At 39.5% G+C, this 18,699-nt stretch overlaps 1 protein-coding gene across 2 annotated transcripts in view; it reads left to right on the plus strand.

Annotated features, from left to right (window-relative positions):
* Window positions 1-18,699, plus strand: part of LOC140359594 (glypican-6-like) — a 109,156-nt gene that overhangs the window by 16,079 nt on the left and 74,378 nt on the right. For both annotated transcript variants that reach the window (XM_072444594.1, XM_072444595.1), the window contains exon 2: window positions 10,007-10,165. In XM_072444594.1, the coding sequence (XP_072300695.1) occupies window positions 10,007-10,165 (159 nt within the window). The remainder of the gene's footprint in view (window positions 1-10,006; window positions 10,166-18,699) is intronic.

Genomic DNA, 18,699 nt, shown 5'->3' on the forward strand with positions numbered 1-18,699 from the left:
TCAATTGAAAATGTATTAATTATTAAATTAATATGAATTTATTATGCTTGTTGTCCAGAACTTTTTAAACTGTGCTCTTTTAACACATTTTGATTTAATGAGGTATTTGATGGAACAAAAACCCTATTTTTACATTAGACTAAAGTCGTGCTACAGCTGTAATCTCTCTGTAATTCTCATTCATTTTCATCTGAATCAGTGTTGAGAGTTGGCAGCTCTGCATCTCCAGTGACAGCAATGTCAGCCAGAGGTGATGACAATTGAAAACGCATTACTGGAGGTATTTAATAAATATTTTTAACAATTAATCCTAAAATATGAATGCCTGAAACGTTATGCTAATATGCTCTAATGGCGCCTCTGAAAAGCCCAATGAGCGCACATCTTCAGAGGAAGGAGGTCGCATTTGAATGTCTCTGTAGAGCTTCATTAGCACTGATAATAAGCTCCCTGATTTGACTGACACTACAATTTGATTACATTCGTTTGAGTGACACAAAGTAATGCCGACTTACGACTGCTGCTTGTATAGGTGCTAATAAATTAGAGGGTGCATGAATAAATCTCTCTCATTAAAACACAACTTTTCCACATTTTGCCTATATGTTTCTTTATTGGAGTATGTTTGTGTCATTAGATTAGGCCACCATTTTTTTCTTCTGTCATTTGAATGTGAATGCACTGCTCTGTATGCTCTGTATGCTCTGTATGCTCTGTCTGCTCAGTATGCTCTGTATGCTCTGTCTGCTCAGTATGCTCTGTATGCTCTGTCTGCTCAGTATGCTCTGTATGCTCTGTCTGCTCAGTATGCTCTGTATGCTCTGTATACTCTGTATGCTCTGTCTGCTCAGTATGCTCTGTATGCTCTGTATACTCTGTATGCTCTGTCTGCTCAGTATGCTCTGTATGCTCTGTCTGCTCAGTATGCTCTGTATGCTCTGTCTGCTCAGTATGCTCTGTATGCTCTGTCTGCTCAGTATGCTCTGTATGCTCTGTATACTCTGTATGCTCTGTCTGCTCAGTATGCTCTGTATGCTCTGTCTGCTCAGTATGCTCTGTATGCTCTGTCTGCTCAGTATGCTCTGTATGCTCTGTATGCTCTGTCTGCTCAGTATGCTCTGTATGCTCTGTCTGCTCAGTATGCTCTGTATGCTCTGTATACTCTGTATGCTCTGTCTGCTCAGTATGCTCTGTATGCTCTGTCTGCTCAGTATGCTCTGTATGCTCTGTCTGCTCAGTATGCTCTGTCTGCTCAGTATGCTCTGTATGCTCTGTATGCTCTGTCTGCTCAGTATGCTCTGTATGCTCTGTCTGCTCTGTCTGCTCTGTATGCTCTGTCTGCTCAGTATGCTCTGTATGCTCTGTCTGCTCAGTATGCTCTGTATGCTCTGTCTGCTCAGTATGCTCTGTCTGCTCAGTATGCTCTGTATGCTCTGTATGCTCTGTCTGCTCAGTATGCTCTGTATGCTCTGTATGCTCTGTCTGCTCTGTATGCTCTGTCTGCTCTGTCTGCTCAGTATGCTCTGTCTGCTCTGTATACTCTGTATGCTCTGTATACTCTGTATACTCTGTATGCTCTGTATGCTCTGTATGCTCTGTATGCTCTGTCTGCTCAGTATGCTCTGTATGCTCTGTATGCTCTGTCTGCTCTGTATGCTCTGTCTGCTCTGTCTGCTCAGTATGCTCTGTCTGCTCTGTATACTCTGTCTGCTCTGTATACTCTGTATACTCTGTATGCTCTGTATGCTCTGTATGCTCTGTCTGCTCTGTATGCTCTGTCTGCTCTGTATGCTCTGTCTGCTCTGTATACTCTGTATACTCTGTATGCTCTGTATGCTCTGTATGCTCTGTCTGCTCTGTCTGCTCAGTGTGCTCTGTATGCTCTGTATGCATGTTTAACTTGTTCAATAGTCTGGGCTCGGATGTTATGCTTCCTGCAGTTAGCCTTGGACAAATAGAGGATTCGAATTAGTCCACAGAGGAGAACACATGAGGGGATATTTAGTTATAACTCGCCAGAAACCAGCTCTTTTTCAGAGCTTTGAGAGAAAATCACTCTTCCATTGTGCTTGGTCAGGGTCTCTCAAAAATCCACACAGTGGTGCCTCAAAAGTAACAAATAAACAGCACCATAGCACTTGGCTCAGCAATCAGCAAAGACACAGTGTGAGAGTGAACTGTGGGGTTCTGTTGTTCCAGGTAACTAGTTTAGCTTCATGAATAATTCAAACTAAGTAAATGAGATCATAGCTTCTTTTTTATTATCTTGCTAATGGAAAACAAACCAAAATAGTATTATACATAGACTAGTAACAGATTTGTTCATATTGTCGAGTAAACAGTATGTTACAATGGTCCAAATTAGAGTGCTGCGTGCTGTCTTCTTATAAATATTTTCATTTTTACCAGTGTTGTGGGGCTTTTAGCAGCCTAGTGGTTGTTAACAGTGCTGTGACACCAAAACTCAGCTCCAAAACTCAAACTTACCCCCTGAACTCATTGCAGTGATGAATTGGGAATTATAAAGCACATGTAAGGAAAGTGAAGAATGAGTTTGGATAACTGTTAACAGTTTAAAATGAATAAGTTAATGTTGGGTACAATGCATTTGATAAACAAACCCTGTGAAAAGAGTGTTGCATTGAATATTACATTTCCTGACCAAGAACTATGTAATTGCTGACTACAGTAAAATTACAACAATGGGCAATATGGGACTCGAGTTCACAGTATAAAAAATCTACCTCATGCTTCATTTTCAGTTTTTTAGTATATATATCCACAGCCACAAAACATCCACAGCCACAAAATATATTAAATGGCCTACAGTTCTGATTATGAATATTTACATTCCCATTTTCCTTACTTTTAACATGCCTAGAAAATAGTTTTAGTTTGTGTACTACATTATGTGGTAGTTAAATGTGTGGCCGCTTGGACAGATCCTGAATGTAAGAATCCAGTCACAGAATTCTGTTAATGTATGGGCCTGACTGTGTGGCTGCTGGAGATGGATGATGTGGTGCTATTTTAACCTTGGCTTGGAAGGTCGTGGCTCTTTGATATGTGGTGAGGTCCCTTGAAAGCCTCTTCTTAAATGTTGATGAATGGAAGGCTTGTTTTTAAGTGATGTTTTGCTCTGTTGAGGCAGAAGGGTTCTTATGTCAAAACTGTTTCTTTTTTTCCTCCATGGCCCTGACATATCTGATGAAAAGGTTCCATTTTAAAATAGACCCTTTGGGACCCTTTTCCAAGAACATATTTCCTGATCAGTATTACTTTTTTAAGGCATTGTTTCAACTGCAATTGGAGAATTTTGGTTTTAAAGCGGTAAAGAATGTATTAGTCAATCCAAACCCCATTCACACGTACAGTAGTTCCTGTAGAATAAATGGAGATTGCTGGTATATGCTCTCAAATTAACACGATTCACACATGCAAATCAGTCCCAGAACATTACTGTACCATTCACACTTAACCTGGCATTCCTGGACTACACAGGCCTAAAATCCCCTATTGTGGCAGTAATGCAGTTTAAGTACATTAGTAGAAGAAGGAGGTTATGGAACTTTAACTGAATAAACATCATTGATAAGTGACAGCTGACAAACAGCTGATAGAGCTCTTTTCAACGTAAAAAGAAACTGTCAGCATCTTTGAGAGTCAGAGGGTGATATAGAGAAAAGCAAACACAGATTTGAAGAAGAAAGGAAGGCCAATGAGTATGTTTTACTGTTCAGGATAACTGACGCACTATTTTATTTTCGTCTCTGGTTGAAAACAGTTCTTAAGTTTCCACGTCAGACCTATTCCCAGCCATTGTGCGTTTAATAAAGGAAAGTTAAAGTTATTGTCACATCTAGCTCTGTAAATCAACCTGTTTAGTTGCCGGTTTTCCTGCTTTATCTGATGCTCATCACCTTGTTTTTCCTATTTGATCTCCTGACCTTCTTTGATGACTTCACTTGGGTTCAATTGTCTCCACCCCCCTTAGTATTTAAGCCCCTCCTTTTCTTGTGATTGTTGCCAGGTCGTCTTTTTCCACCTGATGTTTGTTTTCTAGACCTGTGAACGTGGATGAAGAACATTTCTGTTTATTTGGAGACAATTTTCTGTATTCTGTCAATACTAAATCTATATTGTTTAGCAAGTTGAGTACATTTTTACTGAGAATTCATCAGATATCTTGGATGGCTCCACTATAGCCTGTAATCTTCTGCAGCGCTGGATCCTGTGTGCAGACGACGACTGCAAAAAACCTCACCATGGCACGGTGGTTTCCACGGGAATAGCAGTGATCACGTATTAGACAGTACCGGCAGTTTTACAGCTTTATTCACAAATGACGCAGGATATTTCCAGATAAAAAATGCAAGAAATTCAGTTACGGCTTTGTTCAAAATGCCAGGTAAATTCTCGGGTGCATGTGTGAATGAGGCTCAGTAAAAGGAAATGTACTTATGTGCTTAATTGTGTACACAGTATTTAATCATTTCTAGACTTAGCCTTTCAGTACTTGACAATTCAAACTATTCACACAAATTATTTTCGAATTACCTTGGTCTACTAGAAAAGCCAACCAATCGTGGCTTGAAAAGCGTGCAAAGGCTTAAATGTAAATTGAAAGTCAATATTCCGGTAGTCATAGTTTAGAGTAGATCTTTTTGCACTACTTTTATATTTGTCTTTGTCCTCTATACAAAGACAAACATTTATGCACTTATGCCCCTGGGAAAAAAAAAAAAGTTGCCACATTGTTACTCTATAAATACAATCATTTACTGCACTTTATCTCCATGAACATAGACATTTAACACACAATTATGAATCCTCTTTACAGACATTATATACGGACAGCGTGAAGCGAGAGACATTGTACATTTAATTAGTGGCAAGATCTTTGCTATTCACTTGTACACAATACGTCCTGCTGATTAAAATGCATTGCAATTAACCAACAGTCAACATTAGGCCATGAGCCACTCTTTAATAATGTTGAGACGTTAGCAGGATTACTATTGCAACAACACATCATCAGTAGGGTAAAACTAACCTGTCTCACGACGGTCTAATCCCAGCTCACGTTCCCTATTAGTGGGTGAATGTTAATTAAATAATTCATTATATGGTTTCCCATTAAGAGAGAAGAACGGAGAGCCACCATATTCCTAAGTAGGAACGGAAAAGTTATTATACCAGTATAATATGTATTTATTTACTCTTGAGTGACCGTCCATAAGAAATAACAGGACTGCACAATGTGACATGGTGGCACATTTCTATACCGAAGATTTTTGAACATTAATTGGCCTGTTGTATTTTTAGAAGTGACCGTTCTGCAAGCACTGTTTGTCATAAATTCCTGGTGTTGAACTTTACAAGGCAGCTCCATCTAGACCCCAATGGCCGGACAAAGCAGAGTGCTAAAAATCTACCGCGGCGTACTCTCATTTAAAAGCATCTCGCTCTCGGCTGCTGCATGTAGATTTTATGGCTTCCATCTGTTCACAGCTGTTTCTCTCTTTGCAAAGAACTTATCACTATTTGTACGTTTGGAGTATAATTTGGTATTGAAGACCTTAATGACTTAATGTGTTGAACAGACTTTTATCATTAAAGCTTGTCATCAGCAGTGTTATTATAAGAATGTACTTAGTTATAGTTAGCAGTTACTTCTCCCCAAAAGTAATTAAGTTTACTGCGTTACTGAGTGATGAACGTAACTACTGTAGCTACCAAGTAAACAATCTATTACATTACAAAGACATCTCCAAATGAACCCACTGCTGCTTATTCAAGTAAAACATTTGCTCTGTTCTGCCTTATTTATCCTGCAAATCACATCCACAACTAGCTTTCTATATAAGCAATCCTCCTCCTGACACAATCTGTACAGTCACAATAACAGTCACCTTTACGCAGCAGGCGCTGTCCAAACAGCACATTTACCAAACGCATGCTAATATCAGAACATAATTAACACATGCATGCTACCTGATGGTACTAGTGCACTTGTGGAACTAGAGGTGACCAGCCAAAGACAGTAGACTGCTGTATACACACTCGCCTGGCTCACAACCTTTTAGTGATCATGTCATGGAATTAGACAAACATGTCCTTGGGATGAGACATGCACCGATGCTATTCCTTAACACATAGAGAACACAATTCAACTTAGAATATGAAACGACACAGAAACGTCAGACATTTGTGTGGCATGCATGGGAGAAAACGCGGGGACTGATCACGCAAGCTGTGGTAAGCAGCCTGCGTGATCCTCCTGCGTCTCACCCTGTTTTTTCCCATGCTGGTTGGTTTTATTAGATATTCTGGAATAGGCGGGTCACATTTCTCATTGGTCAGCCTCACACCAAGGCACTTGGTATTTTTCCGTAGAGATCAAGCCTTGGGTAAACATTACCCAGACTCCTCTGGGCTGTCACACCCCCTCCTGGGGTAAACATCCTTTGGCCCATCTTTACGACCCCTTCACAAATGCAGTTTGTCACACACCCGTTCTTCTTAGACTAATGATGCAGATAAAATATCACTATTATGCAGATAAAATACATCACAGAAATATAATCATATATTCACATTTTATCACAGATCACTAAACTCGTTTACGTTTTTACTTCTTATATATATATATATATATATATATATATATATATATATATATATATATATATATATATATATATATATATATATATATATATATATATATATATTATAATTGAATAAATATAATAAATTGATGAAGTGGAGCCTACAAACGGTGTTAAGCCAGGTGTTCAGATAGAGAGTTCTACTGAATCTTTCAGCACCGCGATTCAGTGTGGGAATGGGTCCGGAGACAAAATACAGACCCGAATAATCCACGGTTTCAGAACATTAAAAAGCTCCACAAAGTCCCTTTTCGTAGTCTCTGACTGTCTGTATGTCGTTTGTCCCGACGTGAACAATAATCCTGTGAACTGTTGAGGGAATGGACTGGAGCAGATCAGGAAGTCTCCTCACAATCCGTGAGACCGTAGCTCCAGGGAAAGAAACGAACATGTCTGATGATAGAGTCACCGATGATAACTGTTGTGTGAGGGAAGAGTGGCTGAGGCCGATCTGTGGGTGGATTACGATGTTGTGCACCATCTCCGTACACGGAGGATTGGCTGCGGTGGTGGGAGACGGGGGGCTCGAGAGGCTAAGATTATAAAGACAAACAGGTCGTATGTGGCCCGCGGGCCGTAGTTTGCCCAGGTAGGACCTAGAGTCTAGGGGTGGGCAAACTACGGCCCGCGGGCCACATACAGCCCGTCTGCCAAACATGCCAAGTAATATAAAAAAGGAAGAAAAAAAAAGTATTTTTTGCACTTCCTTATCCTTAATATCCTGTATCCTTAATAAAGATAAAGTGAAATGAATTAAATAATAGATTCAATAGCCTATATTTGACAGAAAAGTGGTATTTTATTTGATATTTAATTTATTCATTTTTTCACACAAATGATCGCGGGCCGGCCCTCCGCTACTACTTGCCCACCCCTGCCCTAGACAAACCTTTAACAAAAATTCAAAAGACAATGGTAACAATTACATATAATTACATACATTATATAAAAACTTTCTTTCATTCAGAGAGCTATTATATTTTTTTTTTCAGGGAGATTACGCCCACATTCTCCTGTTTTACTTGCTACTTTGGACATTATGTAATTCAATAAATAACAAAGATTTCGTATGAGTATGCAGACGCTTTAAGGAGAAAAATGTGCTAACAAGTAAAATGTAAGAATTCCTAGTGTCACCTTATTAATCAATTAACTTGTTTCAGTTTTTGTGAAACCTTTTCACCAAATATAAATGAATGGATGACCCAATCTTTTTTTCTTTTTTCCCTCTTTTGAGCATCCAAGGTCAGGCCGTCATGACTCATGTCTGTAGAAAGCCTGCAATTGTGGATTTTGCATTTGTTATAAACATCAATTCAGCCTTAAAAAGGACTGTTCAGTAAAGTGACATCAGGGGTCAAAAGTCGAGGCCTTGGGGATTCTATGGCATTGATTTCTGCCATTTATTTTTGGCTGGTTATGTTCCTCCAAACTAGGACATACAACGTCTCTGGTTAGATGCCCTATAAAAGTGCACACAGTACACAAGCTGTGCTGATTGAATAATACATAATTTGCATATATTGTATGAATGGCTTTTGGTTTCTGTAAAATGTAAGTGAGACCAACAAAATGAATTAACACAGTAGAAGGTTGGTTGAGATCTCATATCAAAAACAAATATATTTAGCTAAATATATAGCTTTCCACTCATATTAGAGGATATTTCTGTGCCTGTGTTCTGACACTTGACCATGTTGCACCACACTAGCTCCTCTTAAGGCTCCTGTCAGTCTCAGATGGCACTTCTAGTACACACACTGTCAGTTAATTTCCATTGAACCTGCACCTCGATCATTCTCTGTTGACACTCAGCACTGCCTTCATCAACTGCCCCTTTTGACTGGCTGATCAGTGGATTGTATTCTCATTCCATTTCCTGTTGTGCTCACCCTCCCATAGTCATATTGGCTTTAGGCTGTGAAATGAAGAAATAAAAGCTGCTGTGGACTGAGTCTGTGTTTTCATATGCTCTTCTAAAGTGACTGCTTGTGGAAAATGGAATGATGTAGACCATTAACTTTTGATTCACTTTGGTATTTCCCCAATGTCATCAATTATGTAATGGACACAGAGAATATTTTAAATGAATGTATTGTCTCTTCTCTCCACTGATTTGAATTTCATAACCCCTAGTCAATAATATCTCTTATTGCTAGGCTAAATTAGAATCACCAGTGAAATTACTTCTTGCGCTCAGCATTCAGGACTTAATAAACTCAAAAAGATGTCCTATTTTATTTTATTATTTTTTTATTTTTGTCTTTTTAATCTTTCACGATTCTTTATAATGATATGCAATATTCCCCTCACCAGCTACAGTTCATCGCCTATATGCCACCTATAGCATTTATTATACCTGCTTTATAGATGTTCACAGTAACATAATCTTTCTTACTCACATATGCTGGTGAACATTATGACTACGTAGTGTAAAATCCCCGCCACTGTCTAACAACCAAAGTACATCTCTGACATGTTGGTCCCATTGAACCATCTCAGACTCGGGACCTCAGGGACCTCCTGCTGGTGCCTGAGTCAGGACTAACAATGGGGAATCTGAGTTTCAGTTTTATGCTGCTAAAATCAGTCTTACTTAAGATGTAAGAGAGGCCTCTACTCTGGCAATGTTCAAATCTAGACTTTAATAAAGTTCTGATAAGACTTCTGATATGTGTTTGATTTTATCAGCACTATTCTCTTAAAAAATACATTTTTATACAATTATTTAGATTTTTATTTCATTATTAGTTTGAAATTGTGATTTTACTTTGTGTACAATAGTGTATTGAAAATCATTCACGAATCAATACTAACATTTGTATTGGAACTAGGGCTGCCTTTATTGTCAAGTCAATAATGGCTCGATAATGTCTCAGACCTTTTCATTAGTCAACTAATTATATTATTGGGATAGTTACTTCTTGTCTTGTCAGAGCACTTTGGATCAAATAGGGTCTCTTCATAGGGATAGTAGTTTTGAGACCTTTTGCCTATGCCTCGTCCCCTTTTAGTCTATTAGTTGATGCACTGAGCAAGTCTTCAGTCGACCAAGAATTTATTTAGTCCATTACATCTCTAATTGAAACTAGATATTCATTTGAACAAGTACAAACTAAACGAATTAAAAGAAAAGTTTTAGAATGATCTTGAGCGTTATCATAAGACCTCATGATAACACAAAGAAACTTCTATTATTTTGTGTTTAAAATGTCCAATTTGTATTTTGATAATACTAGTGTACATTATAGTGCTTTACAAATAAACTTACCAATATAATTGTTGTAACATTTGACTTGCACTGCCACATAATGAAAGTGTGTTTGTTTTTGCAGGTGAACATCTCCGGGTTTGTCCGCAGGGAAACACATGTTGCACAGTGGAAATGGAGGACAAATTTGTCCAGCAGAGCAAACCGGACTTTGAGACTTTAGTGGATGAAATCAGTCACAATTTAAGAAGCACCTTTGTCTCCAGACACAAACGCTTTGACGGTAAGCTTTTCTTCTCTGAATGCCTCATGCATGCTAAATGGTCTTTATTTTGCATGGTTTTTAAGCAAAACTCAAAAGAGGTAGACTGTGTGCATTCATTTGAAAAGGCTCAATTGTTTATCGTTATGTAACTGTCCATCCTCAAGAGGTATAAGACTCATTAATATGCCTTCGAGTGGAGAGCCCTAGACAAACACGGCTTTTTGCACAGTTGATTGACAATTGAGACAGCAGTACACGGCATTGTTAAGGTTGTTTGGCGGTCTCATGCACCATGTGATCCCATCTTAGGCCCTTGGTGACTGTCTTGACCACCACACTTCATCTGAGCTTCTGCCTCCGGGAGCCAGGGTACTTATTACTGAAGCTCCTGCTCTGCCTCCCCCTTTCGCCGGCCTTCCTGGCTCCTAGTTTCTCTTTAATGAGAAATAATAATCCCTCCTACTCCCTACTTTACATTATGTGGGAAGCAGCGGTTTAAATCTACAATTGTGTGCAGCGGTACAGGTAAAACATGTCAAATACCTGCCTGAATATGGCATTTATGACTCAGTATACGTATATGAGTATAGAAGGAAATAATGTATTCGTTTTACTTTCCCATAGCACTTGAGGATTCCTTCTTGGCATGATTTAGCACTTATAGATACAATTATTTGTCTTTTTTTGCATTTTATCGTGTAAAAGTTTCAGTAGACTTGCAAAATAATCTTACAACTCTTTTTACTTGTATAATTTTATGTGGTTGTAACTGCCATTTGCAAACAAATCAATAGAAAAGAGCAGAATAGGAGACATGTACAATCCTCTACATATATTGCTGAATTAAACACTATTCACTGCAATTGTATCTGCATCAATGTACTGTTAAATGGCATTAAACCTTGAAACACAACTACACTTAATTCCGATTAAATACACCCTTGTTCTGAATAACATAATAGTTCAATGCTATGAATAGATATTTGTATTTCTCTATAGTCCATTGCCTTGGCCTGAACAAATGTTTGGGTGACTGATAGGGCCATTTAATATGGATAAGTCAATGCCTTGTCTTCCTAAGCCCATTCTTTTGAAACTATTACATGAAACAAATGCTATTGAGTTACATCATCCATCGCGAGGACGACTGTACATTGCCCAGAAACTCAATGTCACAAAGGCAGGGATGATGTCTGTCTGATTCTTTTTTCCAGGAAAGTGGTCTTCTTATGGCCAGATGTGATGCCAGGAAGTGTGCATGAATAAATAAGTGTTATTTTGATCGGTGGCTGTCAGGATAGTGGATGTGAGGAGCGGCACGGGGAAGCGGGCGTTTGTCCAGCAGCACTTAGATGTATGACTCCCGGCACACAGAGTCCTCCTGAGATTCACTGCCATTTTCCATAATTTCATCAGTGTCAGAGCAGAGGTCCTGTGTCCAGCGCTGTCTGGAGACTCACAGTCTGAAGAGGGTCTCTGCTGACCAGCCTCTCTGGAAATAAGAGACACACTCAATGCAGGCTTTTAAAAGGAAACCACACCACATTTCCACTCCATAACAGTAGATCTAGTACTGCTGCTGTGCTAAGACATGTCCCTCTGAAGTGTTTAAGTCTGTTTAAATGTGTTGACAACAGTGGACAGTCCAAGTCCAAAATATATGCACTGTCTTGTTTTTCATTAGACTAATATATACATGGCGTCATCAATTCATGTAAATTAACCTGATATATTATTGATTAAAAGCCTTGTCATGTCCCGAAAATACGGTATATTAAAATTAACAATGTCAGTGAGTCTTTTTCCAAATGGTTCTTATTGCAATTTTCTATGATTTACATTTTTAAAAATAGCAAAGATTATTTTGTTTTCTCAAAAGTATCAGACACCTTGTTTATGATTCTGTTTTTTCTATTTTCCAAAGCAGTGTGTTGGAGTTTGACATCAGGCATGTCATTAGAGACCCTAACAATCAAAGTGCCAGTTCATTTAGATGCTTTTTAGCATCCATTTAGCACTTTGCTCCTGAGAGCCTCCCACGCAGAGGCAGAACATGTGTATTCTCCGCTCTTTGCAATGAGTGCTACTGTAGCTGACAGTGGTTGGTCAGCCCACGCTCTACCTGACACTGCAGCCTATGTGTCTCATCGAGAGAGCGTTGTGTAGTCTGTGCGAAGTTCGACGCTGAACAAATGCAGAAATATCATCTTACACCAAACATCTGAACAGCCCCAGTCGCTTTACAAAGTCGCATAACAAGTAGTCCACGTAACCTTCAGTGAAGTTTGTTTTTGTATAACAGGGAAGCTGAAAAAGATTAGACAAATGAATGTTAATGGCTGTTTCTTCCCTCCTTTGTCCTAATTGCTAATCAATAGTTGGCCCTTTTCTGACCCAGAACAGCATGGTGCTGGGAAACAAACAGAATAACAAGTGGTGCACCGTGTCCAATTGATCTGAAACATCTTGGACGGTAACTGCCCTTAGCATTGTTAGACTTCACAAATATCTGTTTATAAGTCCAGGATGCCTAATATTGTGTCTTATTCATTTCAATAGTCACTTCTGGGCAGACAAAATGACAAAGACATTTAAGAAGTGCTTTCTGTTTGATGGATATTGATACTACTCTAATATGTGGTCAGGCAGTGCTAATGTACAGTGCCAAAGAGCATCTGCCAGCGGCTGTCACAACTGTGCCCTTGAGCAACGCTCTTATCTAGAGGAGCAGCCTGCTATAAAAGTCTATAGAGCACTTTCCAGCTGCCAGGTGGATGCACAAGAGCATAAATGTATGGCTGGACAGTGGGGAAAGCTTTCTCAGCAAACTGTCAAGAACTTTTTGGTTTTGGAGACCGACTCAGGAACTGCAACATACAGGTCAAGATGAAAATAAAATGAAAAGACCTCACAGATTTATATTTGATGTTGTGTAACTGTAGGGTATATTCTCTGGGACTAGCCATTGCATTGTGGACAACATGTGTAGGAATTTTGGTAGTCATTGTCTGAAAGGGAGTACACAGTTCATTGATTGACAATTATAACTGTAAAAAGATCAATAAAAATATTTTGTGTGGTTTAATAAACAAAAATATCAAAGCAATTAATTGCACAATAGTTACACAGGCTATGCCTGGGCTCAACTTAGTTTAAAAAAATGCTGGTATTAAGCATTCAGTTTTTATTAATTCTAGTGGAATAAACCAAGGGAATCAGCCACTAGTATCAGCCACTCTCAGGTCTTACGTGTCCAAGGCTCAGATATTGATCAAGGCCTCCTCAGAGCTCTTTGGGTCCTCAGAGCTCTTTGGATCCATAGAGCTGTCTGTGGCGCTGATCTTTGTGCAGGTTTAGTCTTTGAAGATTTTTGATGAGTCCAAAGTCCGTTGACCTGTGCATACTTGCACATGATGAAGATGTCCTCTTCAGCCATTGCTGAGAGCAGAGTTTTGGAGACAATGGAACCCTCTCCCTGATGGGGGAGGGGCCCCTGGGGTCTACCACTTGGTGTGTCTTGGTACAGGTTCAGATCAAGAGCTGAATAGAAGAGCAGAGGCTCGTAATCTAGATTAGTGTCTACAGGTACATCATCTCTTCTAAACAAATAGAATTAGGGACAATTTTGAAGAGATGCCAGGGGCTCATTTGGAATAGTGTTAGAGGTACTTTTTGTCAAAGATACACTATTATTAGCAAGCCAGCAACTAGTTTAAAAGCATTGCACACTGGTTGGTCAGAGGTGTTTTAAAACATAGTTACATTGTTGTTTGACTTTTCTATTTGTTTGTTGGAGGGTGGTCAATATCTAAAGTAAATGAAAACATATTTAATATCCGAACTCGGCATTCAGATTATTGATTTATTTAGTGATTAATTGCTAAATTCAAAGTGTTTTAGTGGTTAAATCTCAGTAATTACAGGATGTTATTCGTTTGATAAATTCACAGCTGTATTACTAGTTTAAGCTCTGCATCTTCGCTAGTCTTTATTTGCCTAAGACTAAATTGGAGGGAACCATTTGGTTAGATCAAGTCTAAATATTGAATGATAAATGTATGTAATTCACATTCACTGTTAGGGTGAATTTGCCTATCAGGTGATTGAGGTTAGCAGCCAAGATGCAGCTAAATTTGAAAGTTCTCAAAATGTGGTAAATTTGAATAGCTTTTAAACCATTTTGCCTTTAAAATGTAAAGCTATTAAAAAAACAACAACATTAAACTGTTGAGAATGAGCTTTTGTGATCTACTCCAAGCATCTGCCTGTGCAGGTACGAGACGTGTTTTAGGAAGTGACTTAGATGGACTTCCGGTTTAAGCCTTAAGTGTGTAGCTTCACAACCGTGGACCACTTAGGGTCACAGAGCGGTGAGAGCTCACTTCTGTGCTTCAGTTTGTGAGACTGAGAGACAGCAGACATTAGCAGATTGGGGCTCACAGTTGTTTAAATTGTACATATTTTCAAACATTCTGGAGCATCGCAGCAATGTTCTTCTAATCATGTACTGTGTAGAGATGTATATCCCGGAGCTTTGCGGCAACAGCATCTACTCTCTACGTGTTTTTCTGGTTTCAGTTAACTAGACTGATTTACAACAGATAAAGTCACTCTGGAGGTTTTTGCGGACAGTCTGTTGGTTAATGGTAGATCAGTATATTTCTGTAAGTGTTCGGCAATAACTGTAGTCTACAGATCTTATTAAACACATAAGTAACAACACATAACAGCTTTGTGTTTAGGAGTTGGTAGTCACCAGCACCACACACTAGACACAGAGGTAGGGCCTAGTTTTGGGGGAGGACGACTGCATAATTAACTTAGATTTTTAGGAGTTCAGTTTTAATTGTCCCAACTGGGGCGCACTCTCTGAAAATCAATTAAATAGATCTCTATAAAACGGAAATGTAAATTTAGTTTGAATCGTCCCACGCACCACTTGTATGTAGGGGATTCTTACTAGTACAAGTACTGTAGTGTCATTCATGTCCTCCCACTTATGGAAAAGGGGGACATTCAAAGTTGATATCGATTAAAGAATTGGATTGAGATTTCAAACGTGACACACTGCATAAGTGTGGCTATGTTTGTTATCGTATTTTAAGAGCAATTTGGGGCACCAGCCATTGATTAGGTATTTAACAATTCTATGATAAATGTCTAAATTAATGAATTCATTAGTGAACCCTGCTTTATACCCTCGTTTAGAAGATTACACAAGATTTTTGTATTTATTTTGTAATTTTTAATTATATACATTGATCGTTTTATTTTGCATATTCCCTTTTCTTTCCCTTTTTAAATGATTTTTTGGCCCGTAGGCTTTACTAGAGAGGACAGTCCAGTGTGAAATAGGGATGAGAGGGAAGGGAGGACATGCAACAAACCCTCAGAGCCGGGATCCCAACACACAACACTGTGCAATGTATCTCCCGCCTCTAACTAACAGGTCTCGTACTTGCACTAAATTCTGTTAAATATTTGACCCTCTCCCTGACTTTTTTCCGTCAGTGTGCAGCTCACATAAAAATATGTGAGCTGCACTGCCATATTATGGCGTAAAAAGGAGACATTGAATTTTGGCTTGTCATGTTCCCCATTGGCTCAGTGCGCTGTTGACACACACTTCCTGTTGGAACAATCAATGAGCCAAACTGCTGATCGTCACAGGGAGTTTGAAGTGGTCCTCAGCAGTGAAGTGTGCGTTTGAAAGTGTTCAGGCTCGAGTCAGGCACTGTGTGTTGTTACATGCTGTGTCAATACGATTACAAGGAGAAGACAGACTGATATCAAGCTGTTTAATCAGAAGTAAACCATTTCTTAACAACTGCACAATTTTAGAAACAAATTGCATCTTGTTTACAAAAATGTCCAATATAATTCTCTAGATATTTTCTAGAAAGAAAAAAAAAAGTATATCAGGCTGAACAAAATGAGGTGTCTGTTTGCCGTAACCCGACCGACCCAGTACGAAACTAGCCGTTTCTAACTGAAAAAAAATTATCAGCATTTTGTTTTTCATCTTTATCACGCTGGTAAACCTATCTGTCATCCCAGGACTGATAACACACTGCGCAATGCATTTGCGTCTTCATTTTCGGTCCACCAAATGCGTCTGTAACAAAACAGACCAGGGTCGTTGAATTGCCTTTTACAAGTTGGTTTCACTCTTTCGGCACCACTGAACTCTCCATAGTACATGCCACGCTCTATCACGGTGTCTTAGGCAATGCATTCTGGAATTGAAACACGCCCAGCAGCGTCATCATAACAAACATGGCGCCGCCGCATGTTCCCCCTGCTCGCCTTCGCCACCAAAATAAAGGATAACGGCGTACAAAAGGTCGATTGAAATATCTTAAAATCGTGAGATTTAGTCTCCTGATCGGGTTGATCGAGATGTTTTCCGTCATTGACTGTTGAAGCCTGACCCCTGGCGGCAATCTTTTTTTTTACCTTCAAAGAAAAAAAAAATAAGAATTTGCCTACCGTCCGACCCACTTGAAAAATGTTGGCTGGGGTTACAGCAAACAGACAATTTCTTTGGGGTAGCCTCAGTTAAAACGACCCAGCCCTGTTGTTCATGACCTTTATGTATTTGATTTATACATTATTCATTTGATCAACAGTAATCTGATGTAGATATCACCGTGGTAATACTAAGTCTCTAGAAGGGCTTTGAACAGATCAGATTTCACTACGCTATGTTAAATGAGTGTAACAACCAAATCATTTTACATTATTTAAGGCCCAGTTGCTATTTCTTCCAACTGCATTTTCATCCATTACAAGATAATTAAACTGTGTTAGAGAAAGCCACGCTGTATCTCAACATGTAGGGAACTTTTAATCAGGGCCACTCCAGCTTTCCACGTCCTTCTAAGTTACAGCTGTTCACAGTTCACAGGGCCCCAGTAATTAATTCTGCCTTGCCAACTTCCATTTGGGCCCTTGCTGTTGATGTCATTCCAGTCACATCTCCCACACTTGGGCTGGTGCTTAAGGTCAGCTCAGGTTCACAGCACAGTCTGCAGTAACCATGCTCCAGCCCTGTTTGAGACCACTCAAGATGCTCCCACTGTCACCGACTTTCAAATAGAATCTCTGTTTAAGCGTCCTTGAGTGTTGAATGTGTTATTTTTTAGTATACAAACACACAAACTGAGGAATATGTCTCTAGTTCTTTGCGAGAAAGTTATTATAAAATCACATTGGGGTAGTACGACACCTTAATTTTACTTTATTTGATTCATAATTTCAAAAACATAGAGGTAACATACTAGTCCGTAATGTCATTCAATTAAGGACATATTTAGCTTTTTGTCGATTATTTAGTATTATTTATAACATATTTTATAATTTTGTTCATTGTAAACCGCTATATTGATCTAAAACGGTTTACCAATAGAAACGGGTCACGGACTTTCTGTTCAAAACTTTATAAATGAGAAGAAGCATTTCACTTTAGACTGCTTTTTAGGGATGTTGACCTGTAGTCGTTTAGTCGCTTCATTGGTTGATGGTGTCTCAAACTGAGGACACACTACACGACTTTTGGCTGGATTCTCTCATGATTTTCAGTCACACTTAGTCTGTTGCTTCAGTGTGGACCTGTTATGACCGACTCCCGTTTGAACCGCAAAGTGGACCGCGAAAAGACGCGACTAGACTCCAGTCATTCAAACATGGCAGTGACAAGGAGGAGACACTGGAAACAGCAGCGTTTGGGCTAAAACGTTCTATTTTTGTCTTCACACAAAAAACAATGCCTATTATTTCTGGCTAAACATCAGATTATAAATACAGAAAGAGCACACTACTTTTACACTTACAACCAGAGCTGAAACACTGTTATAAGCAAACCCTCCCTGCATGGTTCAGCCCTCCTCCTCTTTCCTCCTCTTTCCTCCTTTTTCCTCCTCTTTCTCACTCTTTCCTCCTCTTTCGCCCTCTTTCCTACTCTTTCTCCCCCTTCTCTCCTCTTTCCTCCTCTTTCCCCCTCTTTCCTACTCTTTCTCCCCCTTCCCTCCTCTTTCCTCCTCTTTCCCCCTCTTTCCTACTCTTTCTCCCTCTTCCCTCCTCTTTCTCCCTCTTTCCTCCTCTTTCCCCCTCTTTCCTACTCTTTCTCCCCCTTCCCTCCTCTATCCTTCTCTTCCCCCCTCTTTCCTACTCTTTCTCCCCCTTCCCTCCTCTTTCCTCCTCTTTCCCCCTCTTTCCTACTCTTTCTCCCTTTTCCCTCCTTTTTCTCCCTCTTCCCTCCTCTTTCCTCCTCTTTTCTACTCTTTCTCCCTCTTTCTCCCTCTTTCTCCCTCTTTCCTCCTCTTTCCCCCTCTTTCCTACTCTTTCTCCCCCTTCCCTCCTCTTTCCTCCTCTTTCCCCCTCTTTCCTACTCTTTCTCCCTCTTCCCTCCTTTTTCTCCCTCTTCCCTCCTCTTTCCTCCTCTTTGCTCCTCTTTCCTCCTCTTTCTCCCTCTTCCCTCCTCTTTGCTCCTCTTTCCCCCTCTTTCTTCCTCTTTCCCCCTCTTTCCTCTTTCTCCCTCTTCCCTCCTTTTT

Source organism: Eucyclogobius newberryi, unplaced genomic scaffold (genome assembly GCF_026437365.1).
Source record: "Eucyclogobius newberryi isolate DKJ021-1_F unplaced genomic scaffold, fEucNew1.0.hap1 SCAF_14, whole genome shotgun sequence".
NCBI classification, from domain to species: domain Eukaryota; kingdom Metazoa; phylum Chordata; class Actinopteri; order Gobiiformes; family Gobiidae; genus Eucyclogobius; species Eucyclogobius newberryi.